We start from the raw sequence: 18,042 nt of genomic DNA on the forward strand, positions 1-18,042 counted from the left end.
AATGTCTACAATGCTTTCCAAGTTGGCAACCCTCACACTCCAAGCTGGACAAACTAATAAACTCAAACAATTTTGGAAACAAAAAACACAAAGAAGCACAAGATAAATGCCCTAACCGATTATTCCAAAGCATAATCTGACCCATTGACTGACTCAATGTTCCCTCTAACATGATGACTTTAATGAATGGGAAGTGCATCAAGAAGATAGATTCCATTCACCACACGACCATTCCCAATTGTCCTCTTTGATTTCAAATCTTGCAAAAACCAAGAGAAAAAAATCATTGAATAGTTCAAATTCTTTGTCTAGCTACTAACAGATAAAAGATTAGTACTCAGTCTAGGAACATGAAGGACAAAAGGTAGGGTAATGGCATCAGTTATCTTGACAGACCCTTTTTCATCAATGGGAACATGTGATCCATCGGCTTCGGAGTCTATAATCCAGGGAGGTTCCCCCTTACCTGTAGGGATGCATAATTTGCAGTGGCATGTGAACTACCTATATGTGCAAACATAGTAGATTGACTACCTCCTAATCCACCTACGCCTTGTTGTCCACCTGATAATGAGTTGGAGCTGGTTGTATCCCTCTGATTCAAAGACTGCCCTATCTCTCCAATACGGCCCTCACTGCAACTGCTGCAACAGACTCTAGAGAAGTTGTAGTAGGTGGTCTTGATAAATCATCAGTCTGCCATATTCACGTTTCCTTTCTTGTTTCTGAGCCGGCTTGGTATAAGGTGTGGGTAAAGCTTCCAACAAGTATCTCTAGTATGTTTAGATTTCTTATAGTAGTCACAAATCAGATCTTTCTTGTCCTCCTTCCTTGGTTCATTTCCACCCTTATCCTCACTCGGCTTAGGCTTCACTGTGCTAACCATAGCTAGCTGCTCAAGGCTTGGATTCTTCATCATCACATTCCTCCTACTCTCCTCTCCAAACACAAAGGCATATGCCAAAGAGAGAGAGTTACACAGTCTTGGGAAAGAATATGTTGTCGTGCAATGTCATATTCAAGGTTAACTCCTATTAGAAACTCAAAAACCCTATTCTTCTCTACCAACTTCTGATAAGTTGTTGCATCTTTGCTACTTTCCCAAACCACAGTCTCCAAATGATCTATCTCCTGCCATAAGATTTTGAGGGTTAAAAATAAATGGCAACAGGCTTATCTCCCTGCCTAGTAGCAATCACCTGGTTCCTCAACTGGTAGGCTCTAACAACATTCTCATTCTGTGAATAAGTTTCTGCTAATCCATCCCAAATCTCCTTAGCTGTATTAGCTCATAAAAAGTTCTTACTTATATGGGGTAATATGAAATTGCACAGCCAAGTCATTACCACGTAGTTCTCTTGTACCCACCAAAAGTAGTTAGTCTCAGGTTTCTATTCTTCACCGATGACATACCCCAATTTCCCACAAGCTCCAATGGGCATCTTTGCAAATTGTGACCATTCTAAGTAGTTTGTACCATCCAACTTGACTGTAGTGATGGTCTTAGCCCTGAAGAGATCACCAACACCTCCTTCACTTGGTCATATTTCACCTACAAATTTGTATTCAACTCCACAACCCTCTATAACTCCCAAAACAGATTAGGAAATCAATTTGAGATGAAAAGAAAGAGGTTTATCTCCTTTAGAAACCTTAAAGACCTTCCCGGTACCCTAAAAGCTCCTCCCTCCAAAGATTCCCTTCTCTGTGGGAACAGGAGAAGAAAGAAAAGAGGCTACCGCTCCCTTTAGAGGCCTCCAAAAAGGTTGGGATTTGAACAACCCTCTTCAGAAAACCTCAAGAAACCCTAAAAAGCTAGAGCACCACTTCTTAGGTCAAAATTGAAGAGTCCTACTAAATCAGGACTCTGGACCAGATACAAGGGATTGCAAATCCACCAAAAAATTCAAAAACTAGGCTTACCAAGTGGATGGAACAACTCAAACAATCTCTAAACTTGCTCTGTTACCAAGTAGAAAAGTGTAAAAGATCTGTTTTGATATAAAATCTGTGTAAGAAAGAGAAAAGGAAAGAGAAGAGAAGGTTTATGCAAAGAAGAAGAGAGGAGAGAAATTGAAGAAAATGGGAGAAGCCAAAATTTTGGTCCAGCCACCCCTTTCATTAGCTTATATACTCACAAATAAAAACTGGATACAAAGATAAGTATGCCCATAGTAAGTCGGCTACTTGTAAAATCTAAATAAACACTCTTAATTTAAACATAAACTAATGAGCCTTGGGCCCAATAACTCTCTAACTATGCCATGTAAATAAAAACAAGTGATATCAGCCCAAAACTAAACAATAAGATAATAGTTTCTTTTATGGAATTCATTTGAGTCCTCAGTCGGTCATTCCAATAAACAAAAGTTAGACATGTAGAGAGTCACGCTATTCTATGCATAATGTAGTCCCTGTTTAAGGTGATGGCATCTTCTACCATTTTTTTTACTCGATAAACTTTGTGTTTCCTTGACTTCCAAACGCTTGGGGTATGGACCAGTGCACAACCCAATGGGCTAGCTGTCCCAGATGCAAGCATGCATCCTGTCAAATCAACCACAGATGTACTGGATTTAATGCAAATTGGACTAACGAACAGGGCTGTAAGCTCCACTGCTATGAATCAAAGAAGTAGCCGATCCCACAGGTTTTTTTGTCTATTATCTTAATCACACTTGTCTCCTAAATAGTTGACCTCTTGGTGTCTGTTTTTTATATAGATTTATGTATGCAGTGTTCTCACTGTTCATGTTCGTGGAATGGACCTGGCTTCTGGTGATTCTTTACGTGGCAGTCTTCATTTGGTAGATCTTGCTGGAAGTGAAAGAGTTGATCGCTCTGAAGTAACTGGAGAAAGACTTAAAGAGGCGCAACACATAAACAAATCTTTATCCGCACTTGGAGATGTCATCTTTGCTCTAGCACAAAAGAGCCCTCATGTGCCATATAGAAACAGCAAATTAACTCAAGTCCTTCAAAGTTCTCTAGGTGCATTTACTTCTATTGCTGATCATGCTTACTTCTCTTGTACTGAGTAAAATGATATTACATTTGCAGCTCTCAATATTCCTCTCAAATTCATTGATTAGATTATTTTCATCTCCCTCTCGCACTATAGGTGGTCAGGCAAAGACTCTCATGTTTGTGCAACTTAATCCAGATTTGAATTCTTACTCTGAGACTCTGAGTACTTTGAAGTTTGCTGAGAGGGTCTCTGGAGTTGAGCTAGGTGCTGCACGGAGTAGCAAAGAGGGTAAAGATGTTAGAGAATTAATAGAACAGGTACTTGATATATTGTGTCCTGTTTTTCATTTTACAAATGTTGCTTTTTCAATCATCTCAAAACATTTTGCATTGGAAGTCAATTTCTGATCACCCTCTTCTAGTAAATAAATTCTTGGTTAAAGAGTTATGGGAAAATGTGACAACTATGAAATGTTCTTATCCAGTAAGATTAATAATGTTAGTGATGGTAAGTGCCATAAATTTCTAAGCATACATGATTAGAAGTGTTGTTATCCTTTTGGAGTTAACCCAAAGAAAATATAATACATTCCTTCAACGCTTTGCATGTTACTCAACTAACACCAGGCATGTACATTCTGAGATTTTTGGCTAACAATCAGGATGTTATCAGATTTCTTTTGCTTTTCATTTTGCAGTTCTCATTAGATTAATTTCTTTTCATAGCAACTTACTTGCTCTTATTTAGATATGGCTTCATCTCTAGTTTTCTTCAACTTGTTGAGTTTCAATTTAGAATGTAGTAAAAAAATTTATTGGATTTCATGACAATTTAACCATAGAAACTAATCAAAGTTGAACAAACAAATAACAACAGAAAATGTAAAAGAACGAAAAACAAAAGTAAACAAAATAGGTTATAAACATTATAGCATTAATGGTGTAGGAAGCACAAAGACCCTTGTTGGAAAACTTTTTGTTGACTAGTGCATACTGATTACACCTTTATCAAAGCAATGAATAATCAACTAACTAATTAGTTGAGGGCATTACTGTTCGCATCACTAACTTGTCAGTTGATACCAGTGATGTGGTCTCCTGGGACAAATAAGCATCAACTAGACCAACCAACATTGAGTCAAATGAATCAACCAAAATTTGTTTCATACCTTTATTATCTCATATACATGCTAATTGCTTTACTTATTTGTGGTGACACATAGTTGGGTGATGGTATATAAAATACTACTAACAATATAAAACAAAAGAACAATAGGGGAGGAGTTCTTTCTGGTCCTCTTATAATTAGTTATCTACTAGTATAAAATTGTGACAGGGGAGCACCTGGTCACCTTGGTGTTAAGGATTTTCTGGAAGAACTTAGATCTTTTTCGAAGTCATTGGGTTTCATAGCAATCAGCAATCAACTTTACCAAAAATTAGCAATAATCTTGATCAAATAAGTTTAAATTTCATATGAAAACATTATATTGATGAGGAGATAACCTTATAAAAATAATAATTTCGTTTACTAAAAAAATAATATATATATATATAATAATTTCATCATATTCATCTGACAGAAGGGATGATACCAACATCTCGCAAATTGTGCAGTCAACAGAGGATGGTTAGATCCCTGCTCTGATACCAAGGACGAGATTAATAACAAAAATAAAATGAAGAATGGAGGAGGGTGAAGAAAGGAGAAAGAGAAGAGAAGAAAGAAAGGAGGGAATGAATAGCCAGATAAAAGTGACTTTCTGCCCTTCTCATTTGTGAGTTTTCTCCTAGAACAGGGTGTGTTAAAAGGCCAACATTGAAACCTCAGTCTTGTTCCTGTAAAGGTGAGGTGTTCTAGTTACTCTTGTTTAAGAGAGGCTGTATTTGGTGTTCTTTGGGACTTGACTTTCCTTCTTGACTGTTTATCATGTCAACTAAAGATTTAGAAGCATTAGGGATCTATTCCTCTCATTCCGTGTCTAATATCAGCATGGATACTATAAATTTCCTACTACATGATCATCTAATGATTGCAGGGAAATTTAAATAATAAACAATAAAAACCCTAGAAAACCAAGCATCAGAAGTGGCCTCTCGAGGGGAATCAAGAAAACTTCTAAATCACCTTTCAGATATAACAATAATGAAAAACCAAGCAACAAAATCAAACCCTAATTCAGATTACAAGTGCCCTGAGAGAACCAATCTCTAAAAACTTGAGATGCGCTAGTTTTTATTAAATTGCACAAACCAGCTCTACAGGGAAAAATGATTTCAAGAAGGCTTCAAAGGCCACTTGGTCTGAACCAAATATGATCTAATCTCTAAGCTTCAGACTTGCTCTGGTACGAATTTTAATCAGAAACGGTGAAGTAATCTAGTTTACAACTGGGTGAATTTCAAAATTTTAGCCTGGGAAACTGCAGTATGTTGAATGATTACAACACTAGGAGAAACCCTTTATCTAGGATTAGATCGAACTGGGGATTTTTCCACAATGTTTCAGACGCAAAACCATAGAAAAAGAAAAACAGACCCGATGAAAAATCCCACCTTGAGTGCAGCAGGTCATTATGGTGTTCACACCCATTTTTCTATCTCTTTCACAGATCCTGATTCTTCTCTAGCTGATTTCCCACTCTTTGAGAGCTTGAACTGAAGAAGAAAGGTGCTAGATCAAATCAACACACCAAGGTTAGAAGAATAGGGTTGATCTCAAATTGTAAATAGGGTTTCTACTACTGTTAGAAAAAAATGCTAGTTTATGGTCGATCTCAAAGTTGTGAAAACTTGTAAATTGGTTTTCTAAGAGTCTTCTTAAAGCCTCTCTTAAACTCTAGAGCAATCCCTATTGAATTATGAGAGAGACCCTTCTTAGTTCAGCCAGGTCACTCCTCTCACGGGGCAGGGAGTGTTCAAGTTGCACTAGTGGTCTCTGTAGAGAAGATGGGCCGAATGGCCCATAGACTGTCATTTCATGTTATGTTATGTTTCTCTCTGTTGTGGGCCTTATTCTGGGCCCATACTCTGTAATATTCTGTTTTTTGTATTCTCCTGCTCACTCAAGGGCCTCTCTGTAATTTGTCAACGATTAACTTATTAATAAGATGTTTAGAGTGTTAGAGAGAAGTTATGTTCGAACCTCTTACTCTCTAACACTCATTGCCGCCAGCTCTCTCTTCTCTTCCTCTCTTGTTTGTTCATTTTCTGGTTTGCATCTAATCTCAAACAGTTCCATACATCAAGTGGGCTGTTTTTCAACTTGGTATCAGAGCGGGCCATTGCTTGGCGTGTCTCTCATGTGGTTCTAGTTCAGCCAACTACATGAGAAGGTTCTAGGGCTGAAAGTTTACAGTCGTCCGCCTGGTTCTTGGAGGTCATTGGAGGGTGCCCAAGTTTCTATACACTTGGAGAAGGGTTCGGTGACCAGGAAGAATCAGAGAGCAAGTTGTTTGGCCTGATTTGAAATCAGAGAAAAGGACTTTCGAAGTTATCTCAGAGAACAAGTGTTCGGCCTGGTTTATAGTACAAACCAGAGACTCTCTTGCTGTAAGTCTTTTCTCAGTCATTTGCTGAGTTATTTTTTGTTGTTTGGGAGGACTATTAAAGCATTCAAAGCCCACAACATTCGGCCCACTGTTGCTGGACTGTTTTTTCTGGGTTGTTTTGGAAGTGCTATTCGGCTGATTATTGGACTGCCAAGCTGCTAAAACTGATCTAAAACTAAGTGGTACTAGTCTCATCTTCATCCTAGCCTCTTCTTGGACCTATACTGAACACCTTGAAGTGGTTTCTTCTAGTTAACAGTAGGCTGTTAACTACTGCACACCAAGTGTTCGACAAAAGGTCTCTTAAGGACCGTGGCCCTGTTTTCTTCTCTTTGGGACAACGGTTGTTGAGAACCTGAAATACCTTGTGATTGGAGGTTTGTTGGGTGTCCTTTAAAGGGTGAAACAGTAAAGAAAAAACTACCACCGAACTGGACTGTCACAGTTATCAAGTCTGAACTGATTCTGTGAGCTAGTTGTTGTTGCCTATTCAGCTCAAACTAAACTCATCAAGACCCCAGTTCCTTGAGAAACCTTTTAAAAATCCTAATTGGAGCCTTTACATGATGGCTTTCTCAAGTCTTGAAAACAAGAATGCTGCTGAATATGGACAGATTTTGGGAACCCCAACTGATTCTATGCTGGCTGTAACTACAGTTAAGCTTGATGGGACCAACTACTTGGCTTGGTCACAATCAGTGAAAATCCACATTTGTAGCAAAGGAAAATGGGGTTTTATTTCTGGGAGCAAGAAAGCTCCTCCAGAGGATGATCCATCTTATGAGAGATGGGTACAAGAAAACTACACAGTGATTGGGTGGCTTGTGAATTCAATGCAGCCACAGATTAGTCAGCATTATCTGTGGATGAACTCGGCTAAAGAAATCTGGGATAGTGTTGCAGAAACTTACTCCCAGAAGTTGAATGTTGCCAGAGCTTACAAACTGAGAAGTGATGTGAAGAATCTAAGACAGGGGGAGAAGTCACTTGCAGCATACTTCTCAGCCCTAAAATCTATATGGCAAGAGATTGATTTGATAGAGGCCGTGACATGGGATACCCCTAAGGATGCTGAAACATATAGGAAATTGGTTGAAAGGAATAGGGTCTTTGAGTACTTGATAGGGCTGAATTCTGAATATGACATTACAAAGCAAAACATCTTGCAAGAAGCCGAAACACACTAAGGACAAGTGCTGGAAATTGCATCCCAGTCTTGTCCCTATCCGATTCCAGAAGAAGAATGACAGTAGAAAGACAGGAAGTGCACATACAGCCACAAGTACAGATACAGAGTTTGAGTCTGCAAGTGCACAATTGGCAGCCATGAAAGCTGAATATGAGAAGTTTGGAAGGATGATCAGCCAGCTTGAAGGTGTAACTTCATCATCCAACCCTTCTGGAAGTCCAGCCACCACTGCATTTGCTCACTCAGGTATAAGGGCTTCTGCTAACCATGCATCTACCTCAGGTAATCCCAAGACCCCTTGGATCATTGACTCAGGTGCTTCTGATCACATGACCAACCTTTCCACTTTGTTTGTGTCATATGATTTGCTTCTTGGTCGTGACAAAATCACCTTAGCTGATGGTTCTCTTGCCCCTATTTCTGGCAAGGGAACTGTCAAGCCTACAGACTCTTTACTCTTATCTTCCACTCTTCATGTACCTAAGTTAAATACCAACTTGTTATCTATAAGTAGCTTGACCAAGTCATTGAATTGTTGTGTAACATTTTTCCCTTCTCACTGTGTGTTTCAGGACCTGAAGTCTCGGAAGGTGATTGGGAGTGGCCATGAAGCGAATGGAATATACTTGCTCGACACCCCTGACCAATGCTTTGATCATCCCAAGAATGTTGCTTTTGGTTCTACTTCTTCAGAGTCTGTCAGTCAAATTATGTTGAGTCATTGTCGGTTGGGTCATTTACCTTTTTCTGCTTTAAGTCATTTGCTTCCCAAACTGTTTAAGGGAGTCAGTGTGTCCAGTCTCAATTGTGAGTCATGTCAATTGTCAAAGCATTGTAGAAAAAATTACCCTGTGAGCAATAAAAGATCCTCTTTTCTTTTTCATATTGTACACTCTGATGTGTGGGGGCCTTACCACTTATCCTCTATGGGGGGCTACAAATACTTTATCCTGTTCATTGATGACTTTTCTAGATTCACTTGGATATACTTAATGAAATCCCGAGACGAAGTCCCGAGACTTGTGAGGCAATTTCATGAGCTTGTTTTAACTCAATTTGGTACCAGATTTAAGGTTTTCAGATCTGACAATGCAAAAGAGTATTTTGAGAAAAGCTTATCGTTGTATCTCTCTGACATGGGGGTTATTCACCAAAGCTCCAGTGTTAGAACCCCTGAACAAAATGGAGTTGCTGAGAGGAAAAATAGACATATTGTTGAAGTTGCAAGGAGCCTTTTATTTGCCTCACATGTTCCCACAAGATTTTGGGGTGATGCTGTACTTACTGCTACCTATCTCATAAACTGTATGCCATCCAGGGTTTTAGGGTTTAAATCCCCCTTCAGTCTTCTTCATCCAGATAAGAATCTCTTCCCAATTCCTCTTCATGTATTTGGTTGTACCTGTTATGTTCACATTCCAAGTGTGCAGAGACACAAGTTTGAACCAAAAGCCCACAAATGCATCTTCCTTTGTTACTCCCCCACACAAAAGGGTTATTGTTGTTTTGTTCCAAAGACTGGCACCAGACATGTCTCTATGGATGTTACCTTTGATGAACTTTCTCCTTTTTATGGTTCCTCTCAGGAAGGACATTGTCAACAGGGGGAGAGTCTGTCACAAGTTTTTGCTCTTCCCCTTCCTGTCCCAGTTCAGTCTCTTGACAAATCTGTATCCTCACCAAATGAATCAAAGGAGGATCAACCACTTCATTCCTCTTGTCCTAGTGCTCCTATTTCTTTACCTCCTCGTCCTACCCATAATCCCAAAGTGTATCAAAGGCAGAGATCCAGGAATGAGCAAGTGGTTTCCCTTACAACAGATGAGGCTCATACCCTCCCAATCACGGATGAGATAACAGGTATTGCTTCAGCTCCCTTGGAATCCTCCTTCCCAGATCTTGAAGTCCCCATTGCTGTTAGGAAAGGAAAGCGGAAATGTACTGCACACTGCATTTCCAAACACCTTTCTTATGACCTACTTTCCCCTTCATATTGTGCCTACCTCTCTTCAGTTGCTTCTAACCCCATTCCTAGGTCTGTATCAGAAGCTCTTGGGATTCCAGAATGGAGAGATGCCATGCAGGCTGAAATGGATGCTCTACATGAAAATGGTACTTGGGAGGTGGTGGATTTGCCTGAAGGGAAGGATCCAGTTGGATGCAAGTGGGTTTTTACCATTAAATACAGGGCAGATGGGACTATTGAGAAGTACAAGGCCAGACTTGTTGCAAAGGGCTACACACAGACATATGGAATTGACTATCTGGAGACTTTTGCCCCTGTTGCTAAGATGACATCTGTGAGAGTTCTTTTATCTCTGGCAGCTCACTTTGATTGGCCTCTCTATCAGTTAGATGTAAAGAATGCATTTCTGAATGGTGACTTACATGAGGAGGTCTACATGTGTCTTCCTCCAGGAATGTATGGGAAAGATATGCAAGGCAAGGTATGTAAACTGAAGAAATCTCTTTATGGCCTCAAACAATCTCCTAGAGCCTGGTTTGAGAGATTTAGAGCTGCACTTGTTAAATTCGGCTATGTTCAGACACAGTCAGATCATACTCTTTTTGTGAAGAAAGGTGGGTCTCTAGCAGTATATCTCATTGTGTATGTTGATGACATTATAGTGACTGGTGATGATGCCTCAGGCATTCTGGGCCTTAAGTCTTTCCTCCATACAGAATTTGAGATTAAGGATCTAGGGGAGTTGAGATATTTCCTTGGCATAGAAGTTGCCAGATCCAGGGATGGGATTCTTATTTCTCAGAGGAAATATGTCCTTGATTTGTTGTCTGAAACTGGAAAATTGGGTGCAAGACCAGCTGCAACTCCTATTGATATGAGTCACAAACTTTCAGCTTCGGATGGAACTTTGTTGGAAGACAAAGGGGTCTTTCAGAGACTTCTTGGGAAGCTTTTGTACCTGTGCATGACTAGGCCAGATATTGCGTATGCTGTCAGTTGCATTAGCCAGTTCATGCATGCTCCTAGAGATACCCATATGGCAGCAGCAGAACGGATTTTGTGCTATCTGAAAGGCTCTCCAGGAAAAGGAATTCTATTTGCCAAACATGGTCATCTGAAACTTGAAGCCTATACTGATGTTGATTGGGCTGGAAATATTGATGATAGAAGATCTACTTCAGGGTATTGCAGTCTGGTGGCTGGTAATGTTGTCTCTTGGAGGAGTAAGAAACAAACAGTTGTGGCTCGATCCTCCGCAGAAGCAGAATATAAAGCCATGGCACATGGAGTCTCGGAATTGTTGTGGCTAAGGTCCTTAATGGAAGAACTTGGGGTAGATCATGACAAACCCATGATGTTGTACTGTGATAATCAGGCTGCCATCAACATTGCTCACAACCCGGTACAACATGATAGAACCAAACATATTGAGGTTGATAGACACTTTATTCGTGAAAGAGTCTCCTCCGGTGAAGTGTGTCTTCCATTCATTACTTCTGAAGGACAATTGGCAGATTTTCTCACCAAGGGCATTTCCAAGGCAAGGCTTTGATTTCTCATTCAAATAGATATATGAGTAAGAGAGGTAGTTTGTATAGTGTGGGATTCATAGGAGTTCAAATCAAGCCAAGCTTTAGAGTCAAATTCACAGAGTGAATTTGGACCTATTCTAGGTCCAGTCCATTGGCCTAATTTGAAACATCTTTATTAGGTTTTGGGGCCTAACAAACATTTGCAACATAATTGTTATAAACAAGGGAAGGACTTATTCCCCATTGAGATAAAATCAGTGTCATATCTTCTGTCATGATGGAATCCCAGGAAACTTTGAAAACCCATTTTGAAAATAAACTATTAGAGAATGTAGACATATATTGTTTGGTCACGTGCATAGAAGTCAACAACACCCATAACCATAAGAAGAAGTGATTTGTTGCAAATTGAAAGAGATAAAAAGGGCTAGGGGTAGATCAAAAAGAACTTGGATAGAAGTAGCAAAAGGTGATTTAAGCACCAATAGTTTAACAATGGATATGGCTTTCAACAGTATGGAATGAAAAAATAGGATTCATGTTGTCAATCCTATATAGTTGGTATAAGGCTTGGATGATGAATATAATGATTATGATTTTGAAATGAAACCATTTTTTAATATAATATACATTTTGCAAAACCGGTTTCAAACCAATTGAAACGTACTGCCGGTAGATTTAGGTATCCATTAGAGAAGTCACTTTTAGGGTATTCACTCTATCTAACAGAGTGGTAGATCCTATCACTGGTATTGGTAATGTGTCTCTTGATTATGACCTCGCTTTATATTCTATGTTATGTATCCAAATTCCCCTGTAGTTTTTTGTCTGTGAGCAAACTAACTGAATCTCTTAATTGCTTAGTCACCTTTTATCCTTCTTATTGTGTCTTTCAGGATCTCAAGATGGGAAAGTTGGATAATTTTACTATTTGGATGGTGATGGTGGTTCACAGAAAAATCTCCATTCTTCTTTCACACCTCACCAGTGGCACTGTCATTTGGGTCATCCTTCTCTTCAAATCTTAAAGAAGTTAGTTCTTACCTTCAAGTCAGTTTCAAGTTTAGAGTGAGTCATGTCAATTTAGTTAAGTGGGGACTCAAATCTGGACTGGTTATTAGTCCTAATATATTTATTGGTAAAATGACTTCTACAAAACTGAATGGAGAAAATTATGTTCCTTGGTCCAAGTTTATTGAAGTATTCCTGACAACTAATGGAAAGCAGAAGCATACCTTTGAAGACAAACCAGAAACCACTTCATGTAACTATAGTGAGTGGGTACAGGAAAATGCATAGATAATGACCTGGTTGTGGAATAGTATGGACAATGGAGGTGAAAATCAGGACCAACATTATGTATCTGGACACAACAAAGTAAATATGAGATCATTGCAAGCACTTGTATTCTGGACAAAATAATATTACCTGAATATATCAGCTTTATCAAGATTACTTTCTACTTCAACAAGAAGGTAAAAATGTGGAGTACTATTTCACTCTCAAAATATTCAGAATGAACTGGATCAACCCCTCACACTTGATTTTTCAAAGCAACAAAAATACTGTGATTAATTAGATGTAGTAAGGTTCTTGTTAGGACTTAGACCTAGTTTGAACCAATACGGGCCTAGATACTGGGGAGTAGTGAGCTTCCTTCTCTTACAGATGTGTTTTCTTGGGTTAGGAGAGCCTCCTTGATGAATCACGGTGCAGTTTCTAATACTCATGGGAACAGAACAGCTATGGTAGTAGTTAAAGGTGCTGGATGTGGAGAAAGGAAGTGCAAGGGGTGCCAAGGGTGGTAGATGTGCTTCTCAAAATATTGGTGTTGGACGAGATGTAGGTAAGGAGCTGGGGGGAGTTCATTGAAGAAATGGTTGTGGAAGGGGCATTACTTGAAAGTGTTATTATGGAGCTGATGGTCATACCATTAACTCTTGCTATGATTTACATGACCCACCTTTGACCTAGGCCAACCATGCAGCTACGACTTGTGAACAAGGTTCAAAATTTCGTTACGTATCAGGCCATATCGACCGATACGTATCGTATTGGTGGCTTCCCGATACACCCCTACAGGGGGTGTTTCGGGGTCTGACCTGGTTCAGGGGGTAGAAGGACCTTAAACCGACCCCTCTGAACCAGTTGGAGAAGAAAAACTAAAAAATAACAAAAAAAATAAAAGGCAAGCCACAATAGAGGTTGATATACCCCTACCGGCGTATCGGCCTGTATTGATATTTTAAACCTTGCTTGTGAGTCACCTACTCACCTAGTATTGAGAATCCATCAGCTGATATGATGGTTGCTTCAGGTGGAGAGATAGGGAAGGAACTTTTATCTATTACTCATAAGGAGTATGAACAGCTATGTAGCTCTTCTTCCAATAATACTGTGACTCTTGCAAAGTCATGTATCGCTTGTATTGCTTCTCAATCAAAATCTTCTTCTTGGGTTATTGACTCTAAGAACATAAAGTTTCTAGCAATATGGGGTTGCATAAAACTAAAAATTAAGAAGTTTCCTAGAAACACAATTAGTTAAAGAATTGTTAGAAAAGTATAATTGCACATTTAAAGCTTAAAAACCTTAGCAAAGTAATGTATAAATCAAATAAGAGAAAATTAAGAGATGTCAATAGGAATCTTTCTCTGTCTCCCTTTTAGTCTTTTAGCATCATTAAATATGTCATTTACGTGCCATTTTGACTTTGTTTTTTTTTTTTGTTACTGTATGTTTTGATTAGATTGAGAATCCTTTGAATTATAGTTCTAAGGGGATAGACATGCCTATTGTCATGGCGCTGCATTAAAGCATTGTGATTCCTTAATATTCGGATTCTAAGATTCGCAACATTTGTTGAGTGCGTAAATTAGTGAATCTCACAGGAGTATTCGCCAAAACCTGGCTTCACAGCCCTCACATCCAAACAAATTAGTACTTTACGCATGAAGAGTATAGAAGCTTAGATCGCACCATGTGGTGAGATCGTGAAGGAGATAGGGAAAACCATGCAAGTCCCCTCCGGGAATGTGTCTTCACCCATGACAACCTAGGATCTGTAGCTGCAACTTACAACTTCCTCAGAATGTTCTGGAGTATCGAGAGGCCATGCCTATCTGCATGGCCACATTTTCCTATAAATAGGGGATTTGGTACCCTTGGGGATGGACTTATAAAAACATTTTTCACCCCTTGTTTGATTCTCTGCTACTTTTTCACCGGCATACCCCTTCTGGCATTTGTATCTAACTTCAGAACATATAAACCAACCTTAATGGTAACTTGTAAGTGAACCATATCAAAATAGTAGCCAATTATCTGATCACCAGTTCCCCATTGGTTCTTTTAGGAAAAGATTTAAAAATTTATAATGATTTTATTGAAATATCGAAAGTTGTTAGTAATATTTTAAAATCCTAAATCTTAGAAATATATTCTATCAAGAAATCTAAAATATTACCAACAATTTGGCAAAATGTTGGAGATGTTGGAAAAAAAATATTCTCAGAAAATTTCATATCACCACCTAGCAAACAAATATCACCAATATTGTGAACCATTGTGAGGCCCACGCCCCATGCATATATGATCATGTATAAAATTACAAAGATATCCTTGATCCTTGATTAATAGAGAGATAGAAAAGCCACATGAAATGATATAAATGCCCTTGATTACAAATAAGGTCCGCCTTCAAAAAGAGGGAACCTCCACAACCACATCTCAATCAAATAAGTAATTCTAAATCCCATTGTCCCTTTGTCCCTATCTCTCATATTTACCAACACTATCCCAATTCCCAATTGATTAGATGGTCACTTTTATTTTCTTTTTTGTCAAGATGTTCTAAAGAAATACTTTCCTTGTTGTTTTCACTCTTGGTAATAAGTCATTGTTTCCCTTGTCAGGTATCTACTTCCCAATCAACCAATTCCACTAGATTAATGTCAGTTCCTTAAACTTTGCCTTTACAAAATGGACTTTGCATTCTTTAGGTATAGCGTCTAATAACCCATTCTTGTTCAGATATTTCTAAGAAATCTCTAACTTCAACTCTGGCTTTGTCCATAATTAATGAATACTTTTGAAAGGTGCGTCATATTCATACCAAAACCAAATTAGGGGTAAGCATTTGGTTTATTCGGTTAGAAACAGAACCAAATAAACCGAAATTAAAAACTAAAATCCAAACCAAAAACCAAACTAGAGGAAAACTGAAAATTTCAGTTCAGTTTTTGGTTATTTCAGTTAAAACTGAATTTCAATAATATATATATATATATATATATATATATATAGATAGATATCATAACATATAATATATAATATATATTACGAAACCATATTTCATTAGAATATATTATACATTAATATAAAAATATAATATATTATATGTTATATATTATATATTACATATTATATAACAAAATTCGTTTAATTTGGTTTTTTTTTTGTTAACTGGATTTCTAATTTTAAAAATCGAAACCAAAACCAAAATATTAAAAAACTGAATTAACCAAAAACAAAACCGAAATTTCCAATTCGGTTTTTCGGTTTTAACTGAATAATGCCATCCCTATGTAAATGTACATTTGAATATGTGAATATTTTATTAATAATCAATGAAATGTTATCTTACATATTTTTTCAGCTCATTTACATGATTATCATCTATTTCTTATTGACCTTGCAGGTGGCATCACTGAAGGACACAATTGCAAAAAAAGATGAGGAAATTGAACAGTTGCAACTACTGAAAGATCTTAGAACTATGTCTCCCAGTGTCAATTGTGAAAAGCAGGACACAAGCCTTCTGTGGCGCGGATCTTCCTTACCAAGCAAACACTCTCTTAGTGCAACTCCTTCACAAAGCCAAAGACAGTCAGGGGAGAAAGGCTCAAAACATGACAAAGCAACTTCTGACCAGGACAAGTGCTCAGAGAACAATGATAAACACTCTGATGCTAGTTCTCAGCAATCTCTAGACGACTTCAGGCATCATAAGGAACTTTTCTGTCAGTCAAAGCTTGCTGCAGGGGATTCAGGACAAAATTTTTCTGCAGACGTTGAGCTTTTAGGGTTTGGAAATCCAGATTCTGAGAGATCAAGTGACATATCTGACAGTGGCCTCTCCATGGGTACAGAAACTGATGGCTCAATATGCAGTGTTGTCGAGTTCAGTCCTTTCTCTGAGGGTTCAAAACCACCAGAAAGCCCTGACAGTTCAAAACCACCAGAAAGCCCTGAGGGTTCAAAACCAGCAGAGAGCACAGAGAAGTGAGTATTTTCTCTTTTTTTTCGTTCTTTTCCATGTGTCTTTGCCTGTTTGGGGACATAATTCTTACCATAGTAGTTACAGAAAGTTGAAACTCCAAAGCTTTTGATGGTTTGCTTAATTAGTTGGAGACACAAACAACATGTTAGTGCTTATATTATTCTAATTGCTTTTCTAATGCAGCTAGTTGATTGATGTGCAGAAACCAGCATTCTCATAATTACATCACTACACATACCATAATGCTTTGTATTTATTTGAAAGGGCTATGTTCTATATATGTTCCATATTGATGTTCTGAATTATTTTTCTTCTTTCCTTTTTTTTTTTTTTTTGTGAAATGGTTATTGGGGCTCTATATGATAAATTAAGTATTACACATGACAAATGATAGAATGCAAAAGATTTGTTACCTGAATGAAAACTACAAGAACTATAGCCTTCAGGTGCCTAGATTCTGTAAGAAACCTTTCACTTATATTTTATAATTGGACTACCGGTTTCTTATAATTTGTTCCAACTATGAACTCTATTGAACTTTGGGGAGGCTACTTGCCTTCTAACCTAAAGCTAAGTGAAATGGATTTTACAGCACAATTTTAATCCTGCAATTAATCACCCATTGGTTAAACCAAAATCATGTCAAGGTTTCCACCTTATTGATGCCAGTTTTGGTTGGGTGATGGGATATGTGGCATGCTACTAAATATACTGCACCATTAAGGTAACTTTTGACTGAGTTTTGTTATTAACATACCAAACTATATGATGCAGGGATAAAGCACCATCAAAAATGCTTCGACCATCACTACAAAAGCAGAGACAAGCAAAAATGGTTCGGCCATCATCATCTAAGGACTTGTCTAAGTTGTCAGCAATTATACAGAAGCAGGGGCAAGAAAAAATGGTTCGGCCATCATCGTCTAAGGACTTGTCTAAGTTGTCACCAAGTATGTATAGTTTGATATCTTGCTGAGTTAGCTGATATTCCTTGAAAATTGTACAGTTACCTTCTTTACTGGTCCAAGGACTGTATTACCTTTTTTTTTTGTCTAATTAGCTCTAACTTTTCCCATTTTAATGTGCCTCCAAGCTTCAAGAAAAACCAGCAGCAGCTCTTCTTTGACCAAGCCACCCAAACGTGGGCAGTAAAACTAGAAGGCATTTTTTAGTTGTAAAGGTTGGTTACTATGAATTACAGTTCCTGGAAGCAATGTTATCACTTTTTGTATTAGTATGATATTATCATTTTCAAATTCTTGTTACCTCTATTTTTAGTCTGGGTATTGCCACATGCGTACATAATGTAGGCTCACTTTGCCAATATATATGTTAATGTATGTTACCTGAACCAAAACTACAAGAACCATAGCCTGTGGGTGCCTAGATTCTGAAAGAAACCTTTCACTTCTATTTTATAACTTGACTATGTTTATCACACTTTGCTCCAATTCTGTGCTCTATGGAACTTTGGGGAGGCCATTTGCCTTCTACCTTCAAGCTAAGTGAAATGGATTTTTCTGCATAATTTTAATTCTGCAATTAATATTCCATAG

At 38.1% G+C, this 18,042-nt stretch overlaps 1 protein-coding gene across 2 annotated transcripts in view; it reads left to right on the plus strand.

Moving 5' to 3' along the window:
- LOC148873403 (kinesin-like protein KIN-14C) overlaps positions 1–18,042 on the plus strand; it is a 127,422-nt gene extending 109,380 nt beyond the window's left edge. For both annotated transcript variants that reach the window (XM_088975188.1, XM_088975192.1), the window contains 6 exons: positions 2,486–2,650; positions 2,738–2,991; positions 3,122–3,285; positions 15,905–16,488; positions 17,261–17,436; positions 17,580–18,042. In XM_088975188.1, coding sequence (XP_088831314.1) covers positions 2,486–2,650; positions 2,738–2,991; positions 3,122–3,285; positions 15,905–16,488; positions 17,261–17,436; positions 17,580–17,638 — 1,402 coding nt within the window. In that variant the 3' untranslated portion in view covers positions 17,639–18,042. The remainder of the gene's footprint in view (positions 1–2,485; positions 2,651–2,737; positions 2,992–3,121; positions 3,286–15,904; positions 16,489–17,260; positions 17,437–17,579) is intronic.

This window comes from Nelumbo lutea, chromosome 1, assembly GCF_056320005.1.
Source record: "Nelumbo lutea isolate HS-2025 chromosome 1, American lotus-T2T, whole genome shotgun sequence".
NCBI lineage: Eukaryota > Viridiplantae > Streptophyta > Magnoliopsida > Proteales > Nelumbonaceae > Nelumbo > Nelumbo lutea.